The sequence below is a fragment of the Megascapheus bottae genome, chromosome 15, assembly GCF_031878675.1.
Source record: "Megascapheus bottae isolate mThoBot1 chromosome 15, mThoBot2.hap1, whole genome shotgun sequence".
Classification (NCBI taxonomy): domain Eukaryota; kingdom Metazoa; phylum Chordata; class Mammalia; order Rodentia; family Geomyidae; genus Megascapheus; species Megascapheus bottae.
Window position 1 is genome coordinate 25,322,904 of NC_143523.1, and position 23,408 is coordinate 25,346,311.

The 23,408-nt window shown below is 44.6% G+C and overlaps 1 protein-coding gene across 1 annotated transcript in view; it reads left to right on the top strand.

Annotated features, from left to right (window-relative positions):
* Positions 1–23,408, top strand: part of Tll2 (tolloid like 2) — a 99,229-nt gene that overhangs the window by 42,732 nt on the left and 33,089 nt on the right. Inside the window, exons 3-7 of the mRNA XM_090346918.1 lie at positions 3,549–3,632; positions 11,830–11,985; positions 13,471–13,588; positions 17,221–17,399; positions 19,322–19,427. Coding sequence (XP_090203044.1) covers positions 3,549–3,632; positions 11,830–11,985; positions 13,471–13,588; positions 17,221–17,399; positions 19,322–19,427 — 643 coding nt within the window. The remainder of the gene's footprint in view (positions 1–3,548; positions 3,633–11,829; positions 11,986–13,470; positions 13,589–17,220; positions 17,400–19,321; positions 19,428–23,408) is intronic.

Consider the following 23,408-nt stretch of genomic DNA (forward strand, 5'->3'; position numbering starts at 1 on the left):
CTCCACTTTTGCAGGAATTAAATAAGACTTAACTTACCACAATTTCTATGGAATCTTATTTCAGATCTTAGCCCCTCTGTCCCCTCCGGCTCACTGTTAATAATCCCTGTCACATACAAAGCTGTGCACATACACACTTTTTTCAGATCCTATCTAGATCACTTGGAGTGAATGCCAGAGTCCTAAAGTGGTAGCAAGACACCTGATGAGCTATCTCTGTAGCCACCTGCCCATAACCTCAGTGCTTACCATTTTCTCCATTGTTCAATCCACTCCTGTATACCCCATCCTATACTCTGTCAGGACCATTCCCATCCTGGGCCCTTTGCGCTTGCTATGCCGTTCGTTTGAATGTTCCTCTCTAGAAATGGCAAATGTTCCCCCGCTCTTTTCAGACTTCTACCTTACATGAAATGGCAGCCCCTCACCCCTAGCATTCGTTGGCCTCTTTACCCTCACTTATTTCCCTCATAACACTTAGGAACAACTGACTTAAGTTTGCTGCCTCTTTGTTTTTGATGTCTTCCTCTTCCTTCCATCAGAATATAATTTCTATGAGGTCAGAGTAGAGTTTCTTCTGTGTCCTATCCTGAGAGCAGAAACAGTGTCTGGCCTGTAGCAGGTGTTGGATAAATATTTGTTAAGTGAACACATGTCTAAACAAACCCATTACCTCATCTGGTCCTCACAGCAGCCCATTTAACAGATGGAAGATGCTAATGCCCAAGTTCTCAGCCATCCCTGTGCAGAGGAGAGGAGCCTCCTGAAACTCACAGATGGCACATTCCTCTGCTGCCGAAGCATGTCACACCATCAGGATTTCCCCCGACCTTTAGCCTGAGAGGAAATGATATCGCAACTGGACGAATACCCGAGGGCCAGGAGCTGGCAGCCCTGGTCCCGGCAGCTGCAGGGAGTGTGTGAGTGGATTCCGAGTTGGCCAGAAAGGCAATAGAAGGAGCAGGATGCAGTGGGGAGCCTCCTATCCCCACCTGGTGTTAGGAGGGGGACCTGTCTCTACAGGAGGCATAGCAGCTGCAGCTTCTGCAGAGTCACCAGAAGGAAGAAGGCACCCTAAGGAATTGGTACAGGGGCCATTTGCTGTCACCAGTCATGTTAGAGCCACATTGGGTTCTGTGCAGGGGTTCTGACTAGGAGACCACGTCTTAAGCACTCAGTTTCCCCTTAAGGGCCCAGCAGCCCTGGACTAATCTATCACCTTTGCCTTCTCTTTTGTAAAATTCATAAAATCATTTTGTAAAATCATTTTCCATATGGAGCTCTGAGAGTCATTGTGGATTTGGAGAAATTATGGTGGTTTTGTCAGGGGGGGTGGGGGGACTTCAACTCATGCTGTGCCTGCCCAACTCATATATGGGACTTGACTCAGCCTGAGTGCTGTCCCTAAGCTCTTTTGTTTTTTTCTCAAGGCTGGTGCTTTACCTCTTGACCCACAAATCTATTTCTGACTTTTTGCTAGTTAATTAGAGATAAGAGTCTCACAGACTTTCCTGCCTGGGATGGATTCGAACCACCACCTTCAGATCTCGGCCTCCTGAGTAGCTAAGATTACAGGGGTGAGCCACCAGCACCCAGCAAGCCCTCTTGCCTTGTTTTAATCCCAGAGTTTCCTCCTTAGAGGGCTGTCCCCAGCCACCATCCGCGTGGCTCTTCCAGTCGCATTCCTCCCACACTGTGATCATCAGAGCATTTTCTTTTTTAAAATCTTTTGTTTTTGGTAGGGGGGTCAGTCGTGGGGCTTGAACTCTGGGTCTGGGTGTTGTTCCTGAGCTCTTCAGCTCAAGGCTACTGTGTTACCCCTTGAGCCACAGTGCCACTTCTGATTTTCTAGTGGTAAGGTGGAAATAAGAATCTCACAGTATTTAATGCCCTAGCTGTCTTCGAACCTTGATCCTCAGATCTCAGCTTCCTGAGTACCTAGGATTGCAGGTGTGAGCCACCACACCTGGCTCTTAAGTGGATTTTATTATGACATTTTCATGTATGCATACAGCATCCTTTGATCACATTCTCCCCTGTTACTCTGTCTTTTCCCTTTCTCACTTCCTGCCCCTCACTAGCCTCTTACTTTTGTGTCTTTCTTGTTGAATAGCTCTAGATTGCACTATAAAAGGAAACATGTGACATTTGACTTTCTCAGTGTATCATATATTACTGGACGTGATCATCTCATTTCACTGACTTTTTTTTCTGCAGATGGCATAGTTTTCTTCATTATGACTGCATAGTATTCTTTTTTTTTTTTTTTTTGCCAGTCCTGGGCTTGAGCTCAGGGCCTGAGCACTGTCCCTGGATTTTCTCAAGGCTAGGGCTCTACCACTTGAGCCACAGCACCACTTCTGGCTTTTTGCTACATATGTGGTACCGAGTGCTAGGCAAGCACTCTACCACTAGGCCAAACCCCCGGCCCCAGACTGCATAGCATTCTATTGCATTATCTTACCACACTTCTTTATCCATCTAGCCTCTGATGGACAACGGGCTGGCCCCACAGCTGGTCATTGTGCACAGTGCCGTGGTCGTTGTGGGTATTTGGGGATACTTCAGAACATTTTCTGAGCCTGTAATCCTCTTGTTTACTTGCTTTCTCACCTGCTATTTCCAATCTGGCTCCCTGTTTAGAACATACACATTCTGGGCAGGCACAGCACGAGCAGTGTCGTGCTCACAGCTGGATCCATAATGTCTGCAGCTGCATCATACACGGCAGGACTAACAAAGGCTTTCTGGTTAGCATTCTCCTGGTAGAGATGAACTTGAACACAGAGAGATGGAGGCCACCGCCAACCCATATGAGCCTTGCTGTTCTCAGAGGGCGTGCTGTCTGCAGAGTCCAGTTTATGAATGAAGCCCAGCAGTTGCCTAAAGGAGACTCTCCCCCTAGAGGACACCCTGTGCCTCACCAGTGCCCAGAACATCAGGGATCCAGCTGCAGCCACACAGTCTCACACCCTCGTGGGCCCCAGGCCAGCAGTTGCCTCTTGTAGGAATGTGTGAAGAAGCTGGCTTTGGGCCTGTTTGTTGACTTGGAAAGTTCATTCAGAGTGCCCTTGACCAATTGTGGAATAATATATAATATATAAATATATATATATATATTTATTTTTTTTTTTGCCAGTCCTGGGCTTGGGCTCAGGGCTTGAGCACTGTCCTTGGATTTTCTCAAGGCTAGCACTCTACCACTTGAGCCTCAGCACCACTTCCGGCTTTTTGCTATGTATGTGGTACTGAGGAATTGAACCTAGGTCTTCGTGCATGCTAGGCAAGCACTCTACCACTAGGCCAAACTCCCAGCCCCCAGAATAATATTTTTGTTAATTTGTGAATGGTGTATGTGATTATTAAGAAACCAAGTTGTTTTCCCCCTGGCATCTAAACCAGGGCCCAGACACCACAGGTGCCAGTAAACAGCCGCTAGACTAATTCTGCTGGTCCATGGTGACTCTGCTTGTGGCAGGCTTGTCCCCCTTGTTTTTGATGCTGCTATGAAGTTGTGTCCTCACCCCTGTTTTCTCCTCTTCTTCTAGGTGGACTGGATGAACGTCTGTCTGAGAGCTGGCTAAACACAACAGCTTCAACTTTGATCACCAGCAGCCAGGCAGCTGGAAAGGGTATGTATGAGTCTCTGAGTACCTTTTTATTTATTTGTTCATCATGGCAAAATACAGACAAGCCAAAGTTTACCATTTTAACCTTTTCTGTTTGTTTGTTTGTGAGGTAGCACCTCACTTTGTAGCCCACAGTGGTCTCAAACTCAGCCTCAGCCTTCAAGTTCTGGGATTATAGGCGTGCACCACTATACTCATGCATCTATCACAAGCATTTTAAAGTGTGTACTGTGTCAGTTAGTGGCCTTCAGTACATTGATAATGCTGTGTGGCCATCCTCACTATCTATTGCCAGAATTTTCTGTTCCCTCCAGAGAGACCTCCATACCTATTAGTTATTTCCTGTCCCCTACTCATATTCTTCAGCAACTCTTTGTGAGCCTCTTATTTAAGTGGGCACAGGAAAAGTGTTTCCTTTGGTGGAATGGAGCAGCTTGTTGCCAAAAAAAAAGACAGAGGGATTGAAGTGGGGAGTGGCATTTTCTGCTTAGGGATTCAGGTAAACTCTGGTAAAACCAGCTTTACAAATTCTAGGTCAATTCTGTTTTTCTGGTTTGAGTTATCTCCCAGGAGTTTCGCTTGTGAGTTGAAGCCATTGAAGGCCTGAGAGGAGAGATGATAAAACTAGAGAACAAGGTGGCTCAGGAAAGGAAAACAGCTGGGCAGGAGCTGTCTCTAGATGTGAACTAAAGACCTGTAAGCTGCCAAGGGAGGGGGCAGGGATGGTGGCTGTTGTTTGCAGTCAAGGACTACCTGTTATTTGGAACCTGTCCAGAAAGACCCTGGGCCATAAAGGCTCAGACATAAGTGTGTGCTGTCCACTAGCCCAAAGAGCTTCTACCCTGGCAATCACCAGAAGTGTCTCATTTTTGGAGAAGTCTTTCCCTTTCAGGGTGATTTATGGCCACAGGGTCTCACTTCTGGCTGCAGGAATGAAGGCTGGCATATGACAGTGATGTTCCTTCTATGTAAGATTAACTGGAGAGCAAAAGAATAGTGTGTGTGTGTGTGTGTGTGTGTGTGTGTGTGTGTGTGTGTGTGTGTGTGTATGCCAGCCAGCTCTGAGGCTTAAACTCAGGGACTGGGTACACTCCCTTAGCTTTTTAACTCAAGGCTGGTACTCTATTACATGGACCACACCTCTACTTTTAGTTTTTGCTGGTTAATTGGAATAAGAATCTCATGAACTTTTCTGCCTCGTTTGGCTTCCAATTGTGATCGTCAGATCTCAGGCTCCTGAGTAGTTAGAATTATAGGTGTGAGCTACTGGCACTCAATAGGATGTTTAAATAAGGTTTAAATATCCAAATCCTTTGGTCACATATGGCTACAAACGGGTAGTACTTGGTGGTAAAAATGGTCTCCAGGGTGTGGGGGCGAAGCCAGAGGGGTTGGTCATTTCACTTCATTGGACTGAAGGGTCCCAGAGCAGCATGACTGAGCCCTGGTGACCAGTCTGCCTTCACCTGGCCCTGATCCCTCCATTACTGTCCAGCTGGAGATTTGCTCCAGGTGGTGACTGTTCCCCAGAAGGAAGAAGCAGAATGTGCTAGTCCTAGACCAAAACCCAAACAGTTACTTCTGCCACCATCAAAACAAGCCAAATGACCATCCCAAGCTCAAAGAGAAGGAAGTACATGCACTATCAGAAGACTCAACATGAACTCATAGACAGGTAGCTGTATTTGGAAACTAGTATTCCATCTTACCTCCTCACCAGCAATTGCTGTTATCTGAGTTTAAGAATATATATCAGAGTCCAGGCGGTGGCTCACGCCTGTCATCCTAGTTACTCAGGAGGCTGAGATCTGAGGATCAAAGTTCAAAGTCATCCTGGGCACAAAAGGACCTGAGACTCCAATGAACCTCTAAAAATGGGAAGTGGGGCTTGGCTCAAGGGTAGGGTGGTAGCCTTAAGCAGAAGAGCTCAAGGACAATGCTCAGGCCCAGGGGTAAGGTGGTAGCTTTGAGCTGAAGAGCTCAGGGACAGCACCCCAGCTGAGTTCAAGCCCCATGATCCTCAAAAGAAAAAAAAAAAAGAATATATATCAGATAATCCAACCACCTAAACAGAGAGAGTCACACCCACTTGAAATTGAACCCAGCTCAGTCTTTTGATAGCTCTCACTGGATAAGTTATTATTATAAGTTCTTACTAAAAATAATATTTACATGAAGCCATACCGAGATTTTAAAGGTGCTTAGTGAACGTAGTTCTTTCTGTCCTCCCCCCCCACCTCCGAGACTGACACTCCTCAGATCTGAGAGCACATCATCCACCTCTGGACTGGAATTCCACAGCTGTTCAGCAGCTGCACAGAAACAATCATGAAGGACCGGAAGGAATGAGGCTGCAGCCCATTAAAGTTCAGCCTCTTGGCTGGGTTGTGTACAGGATGCGCATTGGCAGCAAAAGGCCTTAGACTTTTCAAGACAGATGATAACACTCTCCCCATATACCCACATACCTCTGAGGCTGGCACGATCTGTGTGTGCAATCACCCCTGATGGGCCTATTTGTTTGAATGGGATAGTGAATGTCAACTCTATGCCCATCCCTCCACTCTGTATTATTTAGCAGCATAACAGCAGGTCATTGAGCATCCAATGCAAGCAAGGGGAAGAAGGAGACCCCAGAGGTGAGGCGAGCACAGACTTTTCAAGCTTGGTCCTCCGTCCTTTCTGTCCTTTCCATCCTGTACCTTTGGGACACTCTTGGACACCAGGTTGGGATGCCTCTTGTTTTGATTTGAATTAAAGATAATTTGTGTGGATCTCAGATTCCTCTTTAATTGCAACCTGCCCTTCTTCCGCCACATCAGAACAAGAGACCGCCCAAGCAGGAAAAAGGATCTAAATGTGTGTTTGGGGGGTGGGGGAAGCTCCAGGCCTGCTCATTTCAGCTGAGATTTATATCCTGGCATTATGTGACTCCCTTCAGCCCTGACAGTGGGATTTGTGTTTGCAGCTTTGGGGAGGGGTGAGCTTCAGAATTGCTTCCTCAGTAATCCTGGCAGAGGGTTTGGTGAGAGAAGCCCCTTCCTTGGACCTGGGCCTTCAGTACACATTTGGGGTTGTAATGGGGTTAATGAAACGGTGTGTGTAACTGCTCCATGGATGAAGCCGTGATTGTTTGTAGCAAGCCTGAATTTCAGAAGCATATTCACAAAAGAGAATGGGCTTTCCACTTTTAGATACCCTAAGGCTTTGGGGCAGAAACAAAGAATAATGGAATCTGATTATGCCAGAGAACTAACCTGAGCACAAAATGCCTGTCACCCTCCAATGTTACTTATGGCAGTCTACTGGGGCATAACCAGTCAGCTGGGCCCCTTGTTTTAATCTTTCTTGAGAGCAGATCTTCATGATGCTGACCGCTGCTCCCTGCAGCCTTTCCCTACCCTGAGCATTCATCTCACAACTATGCAGCAGGAAGTCAGACTCTGAGGACCACTGTGATTTTCCCAAAGCTACTCAGGTAGCAAATGGTGGCTTTCATCTTAAGCTTAAATCCCTTTGTCCCTAAGCCCTTCATTTTAACCTTTAGGCTGTATGATTTGACCCCCAATATCACCAAGCCTTGTCATTGATGGTGAGCTTTAAAAACTATAGTTGTTGAGATTCCCTTCTTGAACACTTGTTTGTCAAACATGTCATTTGAAATATGATGTAAAAATCAATGTTAATAAATTCTTTAATTAAAAAAAAACTGTAGTTGTCTTGAGCCAGGAGTTTGGCCTAGTGGTAGAGTGCTTCCCTAGCATGCATGAAGACCTGAGTTCGATTTCCTGGGTACCACAAACAGAAAAAGCCAGAAGTGGTGCTTTAGCTCAAGTGGTAGAGCTCTAGCCCTGAGTTCAAGCCCCAAGACTGGCAAAAACAACAACAACAACAAATGGTAGCTGCCCAAACCATTCTATCCCAGTTGTCATAATCTCCGGACAAGGGGTAAGCACTTGATTCTTTGTTTTCTTTCCTTTTCTTTTTTTGCCAGGTCTAGGGCTAAAACTCTGGGATTGGGTGCTGCCCCTGAGCGCCTTTGTGCTTAAGGTTAGTGCTCCACCACTGGGTGTGGTACCATAGCACAGACTTTCCTAACTAGGCTGGCTTCTAATTGTGATACTCAGATCTCAGGCTCCTGAGTAGCTAGGATTACAGGTAAAAGCCACCAGTGACAAGGACATTAAAAAAAAATATTCCTTAGCTTTTTGCTCAAGGCTGGCCCTCTGCTGCTTGGGCCACAGCTTCAGTAATGGCTTTTTTGGTGACTACTTAGAGATAAAGTCTCATGGACTTTCTTGCCCAGACTGGCTTTGAACTGTGATCCTTAGCTCTCAGCTTCCTAGTAGCTAGGATGAGAGGTGTGAACCACTGGCTCCCAGTCCCCACTTTCATTTTAATATGCAGGCAGATGACAAGCCATTGTGGAAAATAGTCTATAGTTTGCCCTTTCACCAAGGGGCTGTTCTTCAGTCCTGCAGAATCATGGCAGGCTAGGTGCCTACTTTTCCATCACCCGTGGGGGTGAGGCTTTTATAGATAGCTGAACAGTCACAGTATTCCCTTCCGGTGTGGGAATGAACCGTTGCCTAATCTAAAAATTGCAGTTCCTCGCTTGAGAGGGATGGGTCAGGCCTGGTTCTGTTTATGACACGGCTGTGCCTTCAGCTGGAAATGAAACATTGAATAGCAATGGCTGCTCTGCTCCCTCATGGAAGACGAGGTCCACCCTTACAGCCAGGGAATTTAAATGTGCTCTCTCCCCCCACCTCCACCCCTAGCGTGGTAAATCCTTTCAGACGCCCCTGAGCTCCTCTTCAAATGCAAGATTCTTGGCCATAATAAATAATTACATCCTTCTATTTGGACTCCCATTCCAGATAGTAGTAATCCAAGAAAATCCAATAATGACAGTTGCATTAAGATCCTTCTTCCAGGCTAAGCAGAACATCTGTTTAGACATATTTTTAATCGGCAAATGCTTCCTGTGTTGAGTCCTCGGCAAATTAAATTTCTCACTGGACCGAAGGGGAAGCTGTCATTCAATAATCCATCTCTGGAAATTACACCCCAGTCTCTTTCCAGGTGCACTTAAGATTTTCCCATGCTGGCTGGGCTGCATAAAAGCAGCCCTTACAATGCTAGGTCACAAGTATATATAGCACAGCTAGTGGGAGCAACATACGATGTCTTGTGTTATTCCCTCCAATAGAGAAGTATTTTTTGCCCATTCTCCAAAGGAGAATTGGCAGCAGAGGAAAATTAAGAGACTTGTTGAAAACCATATGGGAAATGAATAACAAACTTCCACTTGCTACATCACTGCCTGTGATTACTTAAGACATGATTCTCAGGATGTAAACATTAAGGGTTTCTTTGCTGCCAACATTTTAGAGAGGTTTCTGCCACAGAATTGTTTGGACTGTTGGGCTGTTTATTTTTAGAATAGCTTGTCCATTCTCTAATTCATTCATTCAAGTAACAAAAATATTGAACAGGCACCACCAGTCAGGCACTGTGCCGTGTATGGAGCACAGTGCTAGACAAGCTGGCTGTGGTTCCTGCCCCCATGGAGGTTTCAGTCTGCTCGAACATTTGCAATCCCAATGCAATGGATTCTAGGTCTGGGAGCGCAAATTAGACTATTCATAAGGGCCTCACAGGACATGTAAATGAGCAGAGTGAGCTGGATGAGCTGGATGGAGAACTGGGAGCGACAGTGGCAGAGCAGGTGATGGGACCGTGCGGAGTAGGTACCCTGTCACTTTGGTGGGTTGTACCTGGGTGGGAGATGGGCTCACGTTCACCTAGGCTTTCCATTTATAAAGAAAATTTGAATTACTATGTGAAATCTCTTTTAAAAGTTGGCTTCTAAAGTGAGATTTAAAAAAAAGAATATATACTGTGAGCCAAAAGTATCCAAGCCAAACAAAACACATCTGTGACTGCAAGTGTATGACTTCTGTTCTAGAAATTCCAGCAGTAAAACAATTAATTTCAGGTTTTAAAATGTATTATATTCCACCGGGCGCAGTGGCTCAACCTGTCATCCTAGCTACTCAAGAGGCTGAGATCTGTGGGGATTGTGGTTCAAAGCCAGCCTAAGCACTAAAGTCCAGAAGGCTTTTATCTCCAATTAACCGCTAGTAAACTGGAAGTGGTGCTGGGCTCAAGGGGTAGGACAATAGCCTTGAGCTGAAGAGCTCAGAGACAGCACCCAGGCCCAGATTCAAGCCCACAACCAACTCCTCCTCCCCACCAAATGTATTACATTCCAACGTTCTAGATCCACCAACCAACTGAACTGTTAGGAACCCTTTCTGCAAGCATACAAATGCTGGGAAGGGACTGGGGGGATAAAGAAATAGCCTTTCCCTACTCTAAATTATAAACACAGTTGAGGTCAATGGAAAGAGAGCTAAAGGGCCAGGATTAGGAATGAACAAGAAATGTTAGCTCATAGAAATAACTGGCAGGTGATGATTAGAGCATCCAGACAGGTATTGAAGTTGGATTGTGACTTAAGAGGTTAGGGGCTATCTGTTCCAGGCTTAAGGGCAAGCTCTCCTCAATCATAGACTCAATCCCTAATCTTGTTTCACATGCAGATGTGAATTGTGAAATCATACTTTCTGTATGTGGAAACTCCAAATTGAGAACGTAATATAAAAATTGATCTGGCATCATAGAATTCCACAATCCCTAAAAACATGTAAAACACAATTGTATCCATGAGCCAAAGCACACAGCACTTGCCTAAAAATGAACTTAGGACCCCAAAAAGTTAGTCCCTAGAGGAAAACTGGCAGACATAATAAAAATGGGATGACCATGCAATTACAATAAATATGGCTGAAATGAGTCTTGAGCCAAACAAAGAAGTTGGAATTATAGTGGGGGAAAAGAAATGATATGTGAAGTTGGGCACAGTGACTCATGCCTGTAATCCTAGCTATTCGGGAGGCTGAGATCTGAAGATCACTGTTCAAATCCAGCCCGGGCACTAAAGATCAGTGCACTAAAGAACATGAGACTTACCTCCAATTAACCATTAGAAAATGGAAAGTGGGGCCATGGCTCAAGGAATGGGGTGGTAGCCTTGAGCTGAAGAGCTCAGGGATAGCGCCCAGGCCCAGAGTTCACCCTGTGACCCCTCCCCCCATAAAAAAGCAATGTGTGAAAAGTACTAAGTGAATTTCAATAACTGATAACTAGGTTCATTGAAACTGAAATCAGAGAAATAGTATGTTGAACATGAAAGGATAAATATCATGATTATGAATCATACTTTAGTTTTTTCAATAAAAGGAAAAGAAGTCATAAAGAAATTATAAGAATAAAAAGAGAAAGACATAACCAGATAAATAAAGATAATGAAGTAAAAGCATGAAAATAAATTGAAGTGCTATTTTTCAGAGGCCTACTGCTTGGACTCAAATCTTTAAACCTCTGTGTGGTTTCACCACACCTAGATTCCAGATTACTCTCTTTAGTTCTGACCACCTCCAAGCTGGTGATATATAGATGGTAAAAAGTATCAATAAGGGTTAAGGACTGTGACTCAGTGGTAGCTGTATTGCCCAGGCTGGTCTTGAACTCAAGATTCTCCTGCCTCACCCTCTCAAGTGCTGGGATTACAATTACAGAGTTATGAACTACACAGCCATCTCCATTCCACTCTTAAAGGACCAGATGTTTCAAGAGCCTGTGAAGAGCTGGGAGATTTTATGAGTCTCTGTTTTCCCCACGGTTTATCTTTCAAAGATTTTATTTTTTTCCAGTATCATAAATATGTCCTCCTGACTACATTATTTCAGAACTGACAAAATTGGCAATCTCAGCTCAGCTCGCTCCTCCAGATGCTCTTGGCTCTGAGAAGAAAGTTCACCCCAACCTTTACCCATCCACTTGCACCCCATAGCTTAAAATTATCTGAACCCACTTGATTCTGTGACACAAAGAGGAATATTTCAAGGTCTCACACAAGCCAGACCCATCAGAGGCAGGTGTACTTGTTACATTTTCTCATTGCTATCTGGAAACTACCATCCAGTAGTGACTCAAAGCCCTGGATGGGTAATGCCTCTTTAGGATTCAGGTTTTAGCACCCCCTTCTGTTCGTTCATGGTAGATGCAATCATAAACAAGGTGCTAAGTGCACTCTCAGAGAAAAGAGTAACTGTGCCTGAATGTTTTGCAGATGGCAAGGAAGGAACCATACTTCTACATAGCTCTGACACCTCGGAAACCACAGCAAGGACCTTCTCTGCCCGGGTCCGCAGAGCCACAACCTCTAGGACAGAAAGGATATGGCCTGGAGGAGTCATTCCGTATGTCATTGGAGGGAACTTCACAGGTCAGTAACCTAAGACAAGGCATATTTGGACTCCTGAGTGTAAGCCAGGCTCCAGTGGCTCATACCTGTAATCCTAGTTACTCAGGAGGTTGAGAACTGAGGATCATGGTTCCAAACCAGCCTGGGAAGGAAAGTCTGTAAGACTCTTATCTCTTGTTAACTACAGAAAAAGCCAAAACTGGAGTTGGGATTCAAGTGGTAGAGTGCTAGCTATGAGCAAAAGAAGCTCAGGCCCAGGCCCAGAATTCAAGTCCCAGGACTGGCAAATACATACATACATAAATAATATATGTGTGTAAATATATAATATATGTGTAAATATGTTATATATAATATATATCATCTTTAAGTAGCTTTACAAGGTGGTTGCCATTCAACAGATCAGTTACCCCTTGCCCTCCTAGTCTAACTTCCTCCTTCAGTTTTCCTGGTTTCATTGGATATACATTGAATATTATGATTGCATTGCACCCTTTCCTCTCTTCATTCATCTACCCTATTCCCCTTCATGTCCCCCACCCTCACATTTCAGGTACCAGCTTCCTGGTACTCATTTTGTTGGATTGTGAGTTCATTTTTCTAAGGAGTTACATCCTTTGAATTCTCTCCTGCACATACCATATTTTGGTTACTATTTGTGTGCATTTGCATATGACCTCATATGTGTTTAGTTGTATATTTATAAACTAGATCTTTACACAATGAGTACATGACAACTGTGAGCAGGAACTGCTGCATGGGGTGGCTTGCCATCCTCTGCCAAGATGGCACCCTGGCTGACTCCCCTCTTGCCATCATCTGCCTGGAAGTGTTAAGGTATCTAAAATAAAGTAGACAGCTAAGTTATTCTGTGTACATTTTGGGGGGACAATGTGACATTACCCCCCTATCTTCTGCACCATTGTGAGAATTTCCTCCAAGTGGCCTTTTGTTTTCTAAGAATTTATCTACTTTTTGTGTGTGGGGAGGTCATGGGGCTTGAAATCAGGGCATGGGCACTGTCCCTGAGCTCTTCACCCCAAGGCTATTGCCCTACCTCCTTGCGCCTCAGGGCCACTTATGGTTTTCTAGTAGTTAATTGGAAATAAGAGTCTCAGGGTCCTTAGTGCCCGGGCTGGCTTTGAACCGTGATCCTCAGATCTCAGCCTCCTGAGTAGCTAGGATTACAGGCATGAGCCACTGCACCCGGCTCTATCTACTTTTAATACTCTAAATGCAGCCCTGGGCTTGAGGTCAGGGCCTGAGCACTGTCCTTGGACTTTCTCAAGTCTAGTGCTCTACCACTTGAGCCTCAGCACCGAGGAATCGAACCCAGGCCTTTGTGCATGCTAGGCAAGCATTCTACCACTAGGCCTAACTCCTGGCCCCCCAAATAGTGCACTCTTATTAACAAGTTTTCAAAAGCCATTGGAGCAAGCTTTGTCTTCGTTGCCATAACCTAGCCCGGAAGGACAATATGGCCCCAGCACTTTTTCTGTCTTTCAGGCAGCCAAAGGGCCATTTTCAAGCAGGCCATGAGACACTGGGAGAAGCATACCTGTGTGACCTTCATCGAGAGGACAGATGAGGAAAGCTTTATTGTGTTCAGCTACAGGACCTGTGGGTAAGTTCACATAAGTAAGGCCACCTGAGCAGAGTCCCAGGCAACAGATCAGAGGTCAAGTGAGTCATGAATTGTCTCTCTCTCTTTTTTTGGGGGGGGGGATATTGTGGGGCTTGGACTTGGCCTGGATGCTGTCCCTGAGATCTTCAGCTCAAGGCTACCACCCTACCCTTGAGCCAAGCCCCACTTCCCATTTTCTAGAGGTTAATTGGAGATAAGAGTCTCAGGTCCTTTTGTGCCTGGGCTGGCTTCGAACCTTAATCCTCAGATCTCAGCCTCCTGAGTAGCTAGGATTATAGGTGTGAGCTACCGCCCCCAGCTGAATTGGCTCTTTAACACTATGTATTTCCAGTGATCTGTAGGAGTCCGGGTAGGTCAGAGCATGACTCCAGAAAGATTTGTTCCTAGAGATTTCTGTCACCAGGACAGCAGAAGACAGTGCTTTATACAGAGAAAGATTAAGGGCAGTGACTATCTTGAGAATCTGATAGGATCATTTCTCCCTCTAGAACGATGTACAGAAACCTGTATGCAATAGCTCAAGCCTGTAGTTCTAGACAGAGATGAGTTATTGTGGTTCAAGGCTAGTTCAGAGCAAAAAAAAAGTTCTGGAGTCTTCATTTCAGGGAATGGCTGGGTATGGTAGCATGTTATCTCAGCTACAGAGAAAGGACAATGGCTATGTGTGTAGGTGTGGTAGGACACATCTATCAACCCCAGCAAGGTGGGGCAGGGGCAGGGGTGGGGGGCATGGTAGGAAGATGGCATCCCACACCTGCCAGGGCCGTAAAATGAGATTCTACTTTGAAAACAACCAGTGGAAAAGAGAGGGAGGCATAACTCAAGCAACGGAGTGCCTGTCTAACAAGCATGAAGACCTTATTTTCATACTCAGTATTGCTCCCAAAAAGGCCACACACACACACACACACACACACACACACACACATACACATACCTGCAAACAAGCAAGTATTAACAATGCTAAGTTATAATTTTAGTTATAAATGAGGCTTTTATTTTTTAATTTCTTCTTGTTATTACAGAGGTGGTGTACAGAGGGGTCATAGTTAGATAAGTCAGTTAAAGAGTACATTTCCTTTTGGATAGTGTCACCCCTTTTCTTGCCCTCTCTTGGTTTTTTCCTCCTGTCCCCATCTACAAGAAGTAAAGGTCATTATCATTACAACATTTGTTCACCCTTTGTGTCTCCATTTCTGTGCCTCCCCCTACACTCTCAAAGACAGATAAATGAACAAACAGGACCAAAAGAAAATAAAAGATAAACAGCAAAAAAAACCCACTTTTGTTTCCATTTTTTGCTTATTTTGTAAATGAAAAGTAATTTTGCAATGCTAGGAACAGAACCTAAGGCCTTGAATGTTCCAAACAAGTGCTTGATCACTGCTATACAGCTGGCCCTACTTTTGTTTTAAAGGTCAGAAAAGGGCAGGGCAGTTTATAATGAGAAAGGGTACAGGCTGTCGTGAGAATGTAACTGTCATAAGTATTTTTGCACCAAATAGCATGGCATCAAGAATCATACAACAAGCCTAAGGATTTCAAGGGGAAGCAGACAGAAACATTGGCAAGGAGGTATTTGTTTCATTTCTGTCAGTCCAAGAAGGTTAGCATCAAGCTGGCTAAGAAAAAAAAAGTAGAGACTTTCAGAGGATTTGGACTGTGATTATTATAGTTTAATTTTGTAGGTCTATCAGATTGATAAGTTTTTAATTACCTACAAAAGCTGATAGACTTTGTCCATCTATTAAACATTAAGAACATCCCAAAATCTGAAAGTGGGGCTGTGAATCAAAGGGTAGTGTGCTAACCTTGAGCAAAAAAACATTGAGAGCTCAAAGACCTGAGTTCAAGTACAGGCACACAAAAAGGGGAGGGATCTAGGTGCTTCGACGAGTATTTTCTGTTATGAAAAAAATCACTAAGTTAGCACAGGAATAGATGTAAATTATTTTTAAAAATAAATGTATTTTCATATATATACCTATATATATTCAAACCAAAAGTCAATGTCGTCTTTGTTGATGCTAATTCTGGTTAGAATCAGAAAGAAGTTAAAGATGTTTATGGTCACCGTAGTTATTTAATGTTTTGGAAACACTAAATAATTAGACAGAAGAATGAAATAAACACATTAATATTGGCAGGAATGAGGCAATGTTTTCATTATTGAAAATTAATGTGACTGTGTACCCAGGAAGCCTCAAAAATCAATTGAAAAATAATTAAAAACTCAGAGACTCTACTAAGATAGCTGATCACAAAATAGATAAGCAAAAATATTGATGTTCTTTAGACATGATATAGGTTACTTTCGGGGGAGGGAAGGAACGAGTAACAGGGCTTAAACTTATGGCCTCACACCCTCACTTGAATTTTTTTGCTCAAGTCTGGCACTCCACCAGTTGAACAACACCTCCACTTCTGGCTTGTTTGTCGGTTAATTGGAGATGAAGTTCTCACAGGCTTTTCTGCCTAGGTTTATTTTTTTTTTTCTTTGGTGGATCATGGGGTTTGAACTCTGGGCCTGAGCATTGTCTCTGAGCTTTTCAGCTCAAGGATACCACCCTACCCCTGAGCCACAGCCCCACTTCCCCTTTTCTAGTGGTTAATTTGAGATGAGTCCCACGGTCTTTAGTGCCCAGGCTGGCTTTGAACCTGGATCCTTAGATATCAGCCTCCTCAGTAGCTAGGGTTCCAGGCGTCAACCACCACACCTGGTTCTAGGTTGGTTTTTAACTATGATCCTCAGATCTCATCCTCTTGAGTAGGATTAGAAGTATGAGCCACCAGTGCCTGGCATGTGGATATATTTCTTTTATGATGGGAAAAAGATAGTTTTTTATCTTGACCAAATTTCAAAGCAAATATCTTTTTATGCATTTATTCCATTGCTGAAGAAAGAAATTCCAAATGTCTCTTGTCCTTAGAGATGGCACAGTAGAGACAGTGCTTTGAGGTGAAGGGCTGGGTATGGTGTTATTCTAGAGAGGGAGACTATTTCTTTCTTCCTTTCCTCCCTTCCCTCCCTACCCTCCCTTTCCTCCCTTCCCTCCCCTCTTTCCCTCCCCTACCCTACCTTCCCTCCCTCCCTCCTTCCTTCCCTCCTTTTCTCCCTCTCTCCTCCTCCTTCTCCTCTTTCTCCTCCTTTTCCTCCTTTCTTTTCCTTTCGTAATAGTACTGGGGCATGAACCCACAGCCTCACACTCACTTGGCTTTTTCACTCAAGGCTGGTGCTCTACCACTTGAGCCAAGACTCCAATTCCAGCTTTTCACAGGTAGTTGGAGCTGAGTCTCTTGTATTTGTCTGCCAGAGCTGGCTTAGGTCTCAACCTCCTGAATAGTTATGATTGCAATCCTGGTATGAGCCGCCAGTGCCCAGCCGTTTCTTTCTTCTGATTCTTGAGAGCATCTGTGACCACCAGAAAGAAGGCAGTGCGTATTTGTAGGGAATTTCTGCACTGGGTGGAAGGTTGCAAGCTGAGATCACGTCTACCACTGTATGAGCTGTGTTTTTTGGACACAGTTTACGCAGAGGGCAAGGTGAGCAGAGTGGCTTGCCTCCCACTCTAGATATCCTCCTGCTGACCTGAGTATTCTATATTTTCCAGCTGTTGCTCTTATGTTGGGCGTCGAGGAGGGGGTCCACAGGCCATATCCATTGGGAAAAACTGTGACAAGTTTGGCATTGTTGCTCACGAGCTGGGCCACGTGGTTGGGTTCTGGCATGAACATACTCGGCCCGACAGAGACCAACACGTCACCATCATGAGAGAAAACATCCAGCCAGGTAAGGAGGACTGGGTGGAGTCTGAAAGCCAGCAGCCCCAGGGACGGAAACGAGTGAAGGAGAAGGCCTGCCCCGAGCTGACCAGTCTGCTTGTTAAATAGTGGAAGCAGCAACTTGACTTTGCAGGCATGTGTCCCCATAGGGTCACCATCTCCCTATGGCCTTCCTGGGAAGACTCTGTTCCAGCTAAAGCTTGTAGGTTAGAGCAGAGCAGAATAATGATTTCCTGAGTTGAGGAGGATAAGGAAACCCAATCCCATTCCCTGGATGGAGCAAGAACTGGCCAGAAGGCAGGGACAGCATTGGAACTGATCAGTGCCCCCCAAGAAAGGAATTCTCCTGGCAGCTCTCACGAGGTGTTTTTGCTGACTCTGGCAACACAGCAGTGTAGTTAAGATATGAATGCTTATAAATGCAGCATTTTTGCCTGGCAGTATTCTTCCCCAAGGTGGATAGCATGTCCAGATGTAAAATAAAATCTCCTTATATTAGATCACTTGGTATAAAACATTGAACATGAAAATAGCTACTCGATATATGATTGCTTTTAGAGGATCTAAATTGGGGAATATTTGCCATTGAATTTAGCTCTGATTCATTTTCATTTCTTTCTCTAAATTGCACAATCAGATTTTATCTTTTTAGTACTGCTCCCTTGGGCCCCTAGTCCTGGTTTTTTATTTTATTTTATTGTCAGGATAATGTACAGAGGGGTTACAGTTATATTTGTCAGGTAGTAGGTGCATTATTTCTTGCACATTGATACCCCTTCTCAAGTTTTTGTCCCTTTTTCCCTCCCTCCACCCCCTCCCAATCATCGTTTCCCCCCTTCCCTTCCCTATTTCAAATAAACAAATAATATACCAATATACAAGGTAACAAAGTCAGATATAGTAACAACATGAAATTAACCATAAAGGCAAAAAAAAGAGAAGAGAAATAACATAGTGCAGTAAGAACAGCAATCACAGAAGATAAAGCTCTTGTTTCCATATCCTCAAGATCCTTTCATTTAGTCTCATCCTATATGACTTTATGTACATAGATTTTGAGCTATTGTAATTCTCTGCTAGGAGAGTCCTAGATGTGTACTAATTATTACAAATAAGGGAAAACATTGAGCCTATGTTCTTTTGGGTCTGGCTTACTTCACTTAATATGATTTTTATTTTTTGCCAGTCCTGGGCTTGAGCTCAGAGCCTGAGCACTGTCCTTGGACTTTCTCAAGGCTAGAGCTCTACCACTTGAGCCTCAGCACCACTTCTGACTTTTTTCTATGTATGTACTGTGGAATTGGACCTGGATCTTCATGCATGCTAGGCAAGCACTCTACCACTAGGCCAAACTCCGGGCCCTTAATATAATTTTTTTCCAAGACATTCCATTTCCTTACAAATGGGGCACTGTCATTCTTTCTGATGGCAGCATAGCAATTCCACTCCTTGGCATTTACCCAAATGTCCAGAAACAAAGACATACTAAAGCCACTAGCACAACGATGTTCATTGCTGCATTATTTGCCATAGCTAAGAAATGGAACCAACCCAGATGACCCTCAGTAGATGAAAAGATCAAGAAGATGTGGTATTTATACACAATGGAATTCTATGCTGCCTTTAGTTCTGTTTTTTTTTTTAATGAATTGTTTTATATGTAGACAAGCAGAATGCTGACCAGTGCCAACAGAGGTGAGGGTTTGGGGTGGTATTTGGGGAAAAGATGCTATATGCTAGGGCTGAGAGAACTTACCCCCTAGGTTTTGAAAAAAACCTAAATACTAGAAGCCCCTCAAACCCTGGTATCTGAGGATTTTGGCTACAGGAGCTGTGGCAACTTGTTCTGGTCCCGCTTTCTCCCTCCTCTGCCTCATTTTAGGTTCTGCCTTGGGTTTTCAAAGGCCTTAACCGAGTCTTGTGTCACAGGTCAGGAGTATAATTTCTTAAAAATGGAAGCCGGGGAAGTGAGCTCTCTGGGTGAGACGTATGACTTCGACAGCATCATGCACTACGCCCGGAACACCTTCTCAAGGTCGGAACCTTCCCTTGGGCCATCTGTGTTTTATCGCGCCTGTGTAGGCTTAGGTTGGATTCCTGAGGTGTGCCGAGAGCTAGCTGGTCTCTGCATGCTCCTAGCGCGACTGGCCTGTCTGTCCTTGAAATACAGTGGCCTCTGGGCTGCAGTGAAATATAATCTAATCAGGTTCCTGCTAATAAGATTGAATCCCAATGTGAAGCTGGCATTCCATCATATCCTAATGTCACAAGCAGCAAACTGGAAAGGGGAGACTGTGGAGAGGTCAGCTGGGACAATAGCCCTGAGGCTTGTGTAACATTTCTAGTGAGTGGGGACATCTTCAAAGCATATCCTGGTATCACAGGAAGGCCTCCCATTCCCCTCAAAGGTGGTTGGTTTATTAGAAGCTTTGTTGGAGATAAGAGGGATATAAATCACTGACTCATTTCAAAAGGAAAGGAAAAAGAGATTTCAGCTAGCTTGAGGGAGCACAGGTAGCTGAGATCAGAGTGAGAGAGAGGACCTGGGTATACCTGCAAGTTACAGGTGATAATACTTCCTATCCAGATAGTCAGAACCAGCTGTTTATGGCTGGCACTGACAGAATCTGCTCTGGTGAGCTGAAGGGGTATTTAGTATTTCCCATTTTGCCCCATGCATGATCACATGCATGTTCTCTGTGCAGAAATATTTCCTAACTACTGCCTATTTTTCAGGTTTTCTCACCCTTACTTGAAGCACACAGTGCAAATATTTTTCCTCTCTTGACTTTCCAGTCTTCTCTTAAAAGTAACTGTGTCAGATGCTGGTAAACTTAACTACTCAGGACACTGAGATCTGAGGATCCCAGTTCAAAGCCAGTCTAGGTAGTAAAATCTATGAAACTCTTGTTTTCAGCTAACCAGCAAAAAAGCTGGAAATGGAGGTGTGTCACAACTTGGTAGAGCACTAGCTGTGAGTGAAAAAGCCAAGAAAGAGCACAATGCCCTGAGCTCAAGCCCCAGTATCAAAACAACAACAGCAACAACCAAAACAAATCAAACAACAACAACAACAAACTAGCTGTTTGCTTCTTTCATCATTTCCCTAGAGAGGTTTAAGGTGAGTTCCAGAACATACCCAGTACAGCAAGGAGGAAAACAAAACAAAACAAAACAACAACAACCAGGTGAAAACACTAGGGAGAAAGGGAGAAAAATAAGAACAGAAAGCTTTGTGTAAGTCTATGATAAATTAGTACTCAGATACATGCCATTGGACATATGTGCTTTCTTGAGGTTGGCAGCAAATCCTGCCCAGTGCTTCCTTCAGTCCCAGCAAAGAAGGAAATATCCCATTGCTCAAGTCTCTGTGTACATAATGATTAAAATGAACCACTGGCTCAGGCATCAGCTCCCAGAACCCAAAGGGATGCTAGTCTCCAAAGGTCCTTTCCTGGAGCAGAGGGCTGCTGGAGGCTTCCTGCTGATGGGGTGGTAAGATGGTTAAATCTCAGCATCCCAGGTTCTCTACCCACAGGTTGGTTCAGTGCTGGCCTTGGTTGGTGCCAAGTGGCCATTTTCAGGACTCTTTTTATTTTTTTGTTGGTCATGAGGCTTGAAATCTAGGCCTGGGTGGTGTCTCTGGGTTCTTCAGCTCAAGGTTAACACTCTACCATTTGAGCCACAGCACCACTTCCAGTTTTCTGGTGGTTAATTAGAGATGAGAGATTCACAGACTTTTGTGCCTGGGCTGGCTTTGAACCACGATCCTCAGATCTCAGCCTCCTGAGTAGGTAGGAGTACAGGCGTGAGACACCGGTACCCAGCTCCCAGGACTCTTAACAGAAGAGTTTTGTCCAGGCTGGGAGTTTGACCTAGTGATAGAGTGCTTGCCTAGCATGCATGAAGGCCTGGGTTCGATTCCTCAGTACCACATATATAGAAAAGCCAGAAGTGGCTCAAGTGGTAGAGCTCTAGCCTTGTGAAAAAAGTCCAAGGACAGGGCTTAGGCCCTGGGACTAGAAAAAAAAAAAAAAAGAAGAAGAGTTTTGTCCAAGTAGGTATTGTCAACCCAGCCACACTCACTCTGTATTCTTTCATTTTCTCCTAGATCTTTCTGAAATATGTGAAGGGGCATCTTGGTGAAATAATGGAGAGCACTGATGCCAGAGTAGAATGACTGGGCTGCAGCCCTAGTTCTCCATGAGCTTGGCTAGAGATGGAAGTGCAGACAGCTGTGAGGTTGGCTACAGTATCTCCCCTGACACTCACGAGCCTCTGTCTCCCCATCTGAAGGCTGCGCTCCTTTCAGCTCTAACCTTCATGTTTCAGTGGGTGGGGGATGACAGATATAGTCTCATTCATCACTGCACGGGAATCCAAAGCTGGCAGTGTGTCCTCTTCCAGACTCTGAGATGTTGTAGGGGAAGACGCAGAAAAGCAATAGAGTAAGAAGGATAAGAGATTCCCCCCTCCACCCCGACAAATGTCAGAAATAAATGTGTCAGGACTCGGCTGACCGCCCCCTACTCTTACTCCAGTTCAAGATATACTATGGGAATAGCCAATGTTACCCCTTCTTAGTAGCTTCAGGATGGTACATAGAAGCCAAGTATTATTTTTGTTAGAGAATGAAAGTCAGATTGGCCCATTTATGTAGCTTGGGTCTTATCTGTAGCTGTCATAACTCTTCAGATTGCTTTATAATTTATTCATTATTGTTAATTTGTTGGGGGGGGGCATGTGTGCAAGTCCTGGGGCTTGGACTCAGGGCCTGTCCTTAAGCATTTTTTGCTTCCACTCGAACAGCTCCATGGCTGGTTTTTTGGTGGTTAATTGGAGATAAGTCTTGCAGATTTTCCTGCCTAGGCTGGCTTTGGGCCAGGATCCTCAGATCCCAGCCTCCTGAGTAGTTAGGATTACAGATGTGAGCCACCAGTGTCTCAGCTAGTCTATTAATTTTTTTTATCTCCTGCATTGCTCTTTCCTTCTGCAGACTGAGACCCTAGGGTACAGTGACTATCTCATTGTCTGTATTCCTCAGTACCCATCAGGGTGCCTGGCACGTAGTAGGTATTCAATACATATTTGTTACATTTGTAAATTAGTGAGGTCAGAGGGGCCTAGGAGCACTGTGGTGCTGACTAGAGAAGAAATTTTCATTACATTGCTAGTCTTTCTGCTCACCCACAAACGTGGTGGTCACTTCACTGGGACGACTCTTTTGTCTCTCCTAGATTGGAGCTAGAGGGACAGCACTGCCTCCTCTTGTCTACTGTGTGCCAACTACTCCCTAGAACTCTGAGCCAGAAGCCAGCATTTTCCTTTCTTGTCTTTATCTTTCTTAAAAAAAAAAAGTCTATTTTGCTCCAAGATCTCTATCTTATAATCCCATCACTTTTGCCCCCAGGAGATAACCATTCCTAACACTATTGTCAATGTGAATTATTTTATCAGCACAGAGCAGAGGAAGTCCTTGGGCCAAAGCCATGAAATAATCATTCCTTGTCCCAAGAACCTAGAATCTCTAGGAAGAGGTTGGACAGGGGCCGGCACCTGGGTGTGATGGGAAACAGAAGGAACAGAGAACTTTCCCCAGAGGCAGATGTCTTTTTGTTATTGCTTCCTGCCAAACTTGGTGCCTTCAAACAGCAGATTCTTATTCATTTTCTTTTTTTTTTTTCTGACACTTTGTGAAAAGTTTTTCTGTCCCCTGACTCCAGGTGTTTACTCCTGGTTGCGTATCTTCTGGGCTGGGCTTGCCTGTGTCTTTGCTTCTCTGAAAGCACAGCCAGTAGCCCACAGAACATAGGTTCATCTGTGGACTAAGCTTTTCCTGTGGCTGGGCATCCTGTCTCCATAAACCTTTACAACTTAGCTATCTCTGTCCAGCTGTGTTCCCTCTGGTGGATTGCAGCTCCTCACTCTTTCCCCTGTCAGACCCAGGCTGAGGAGAATGGCATCTTTGGAAGTTTTGTTGGGCACAGATCCAGGCAGTGAGGAGACAGTTCCCTAG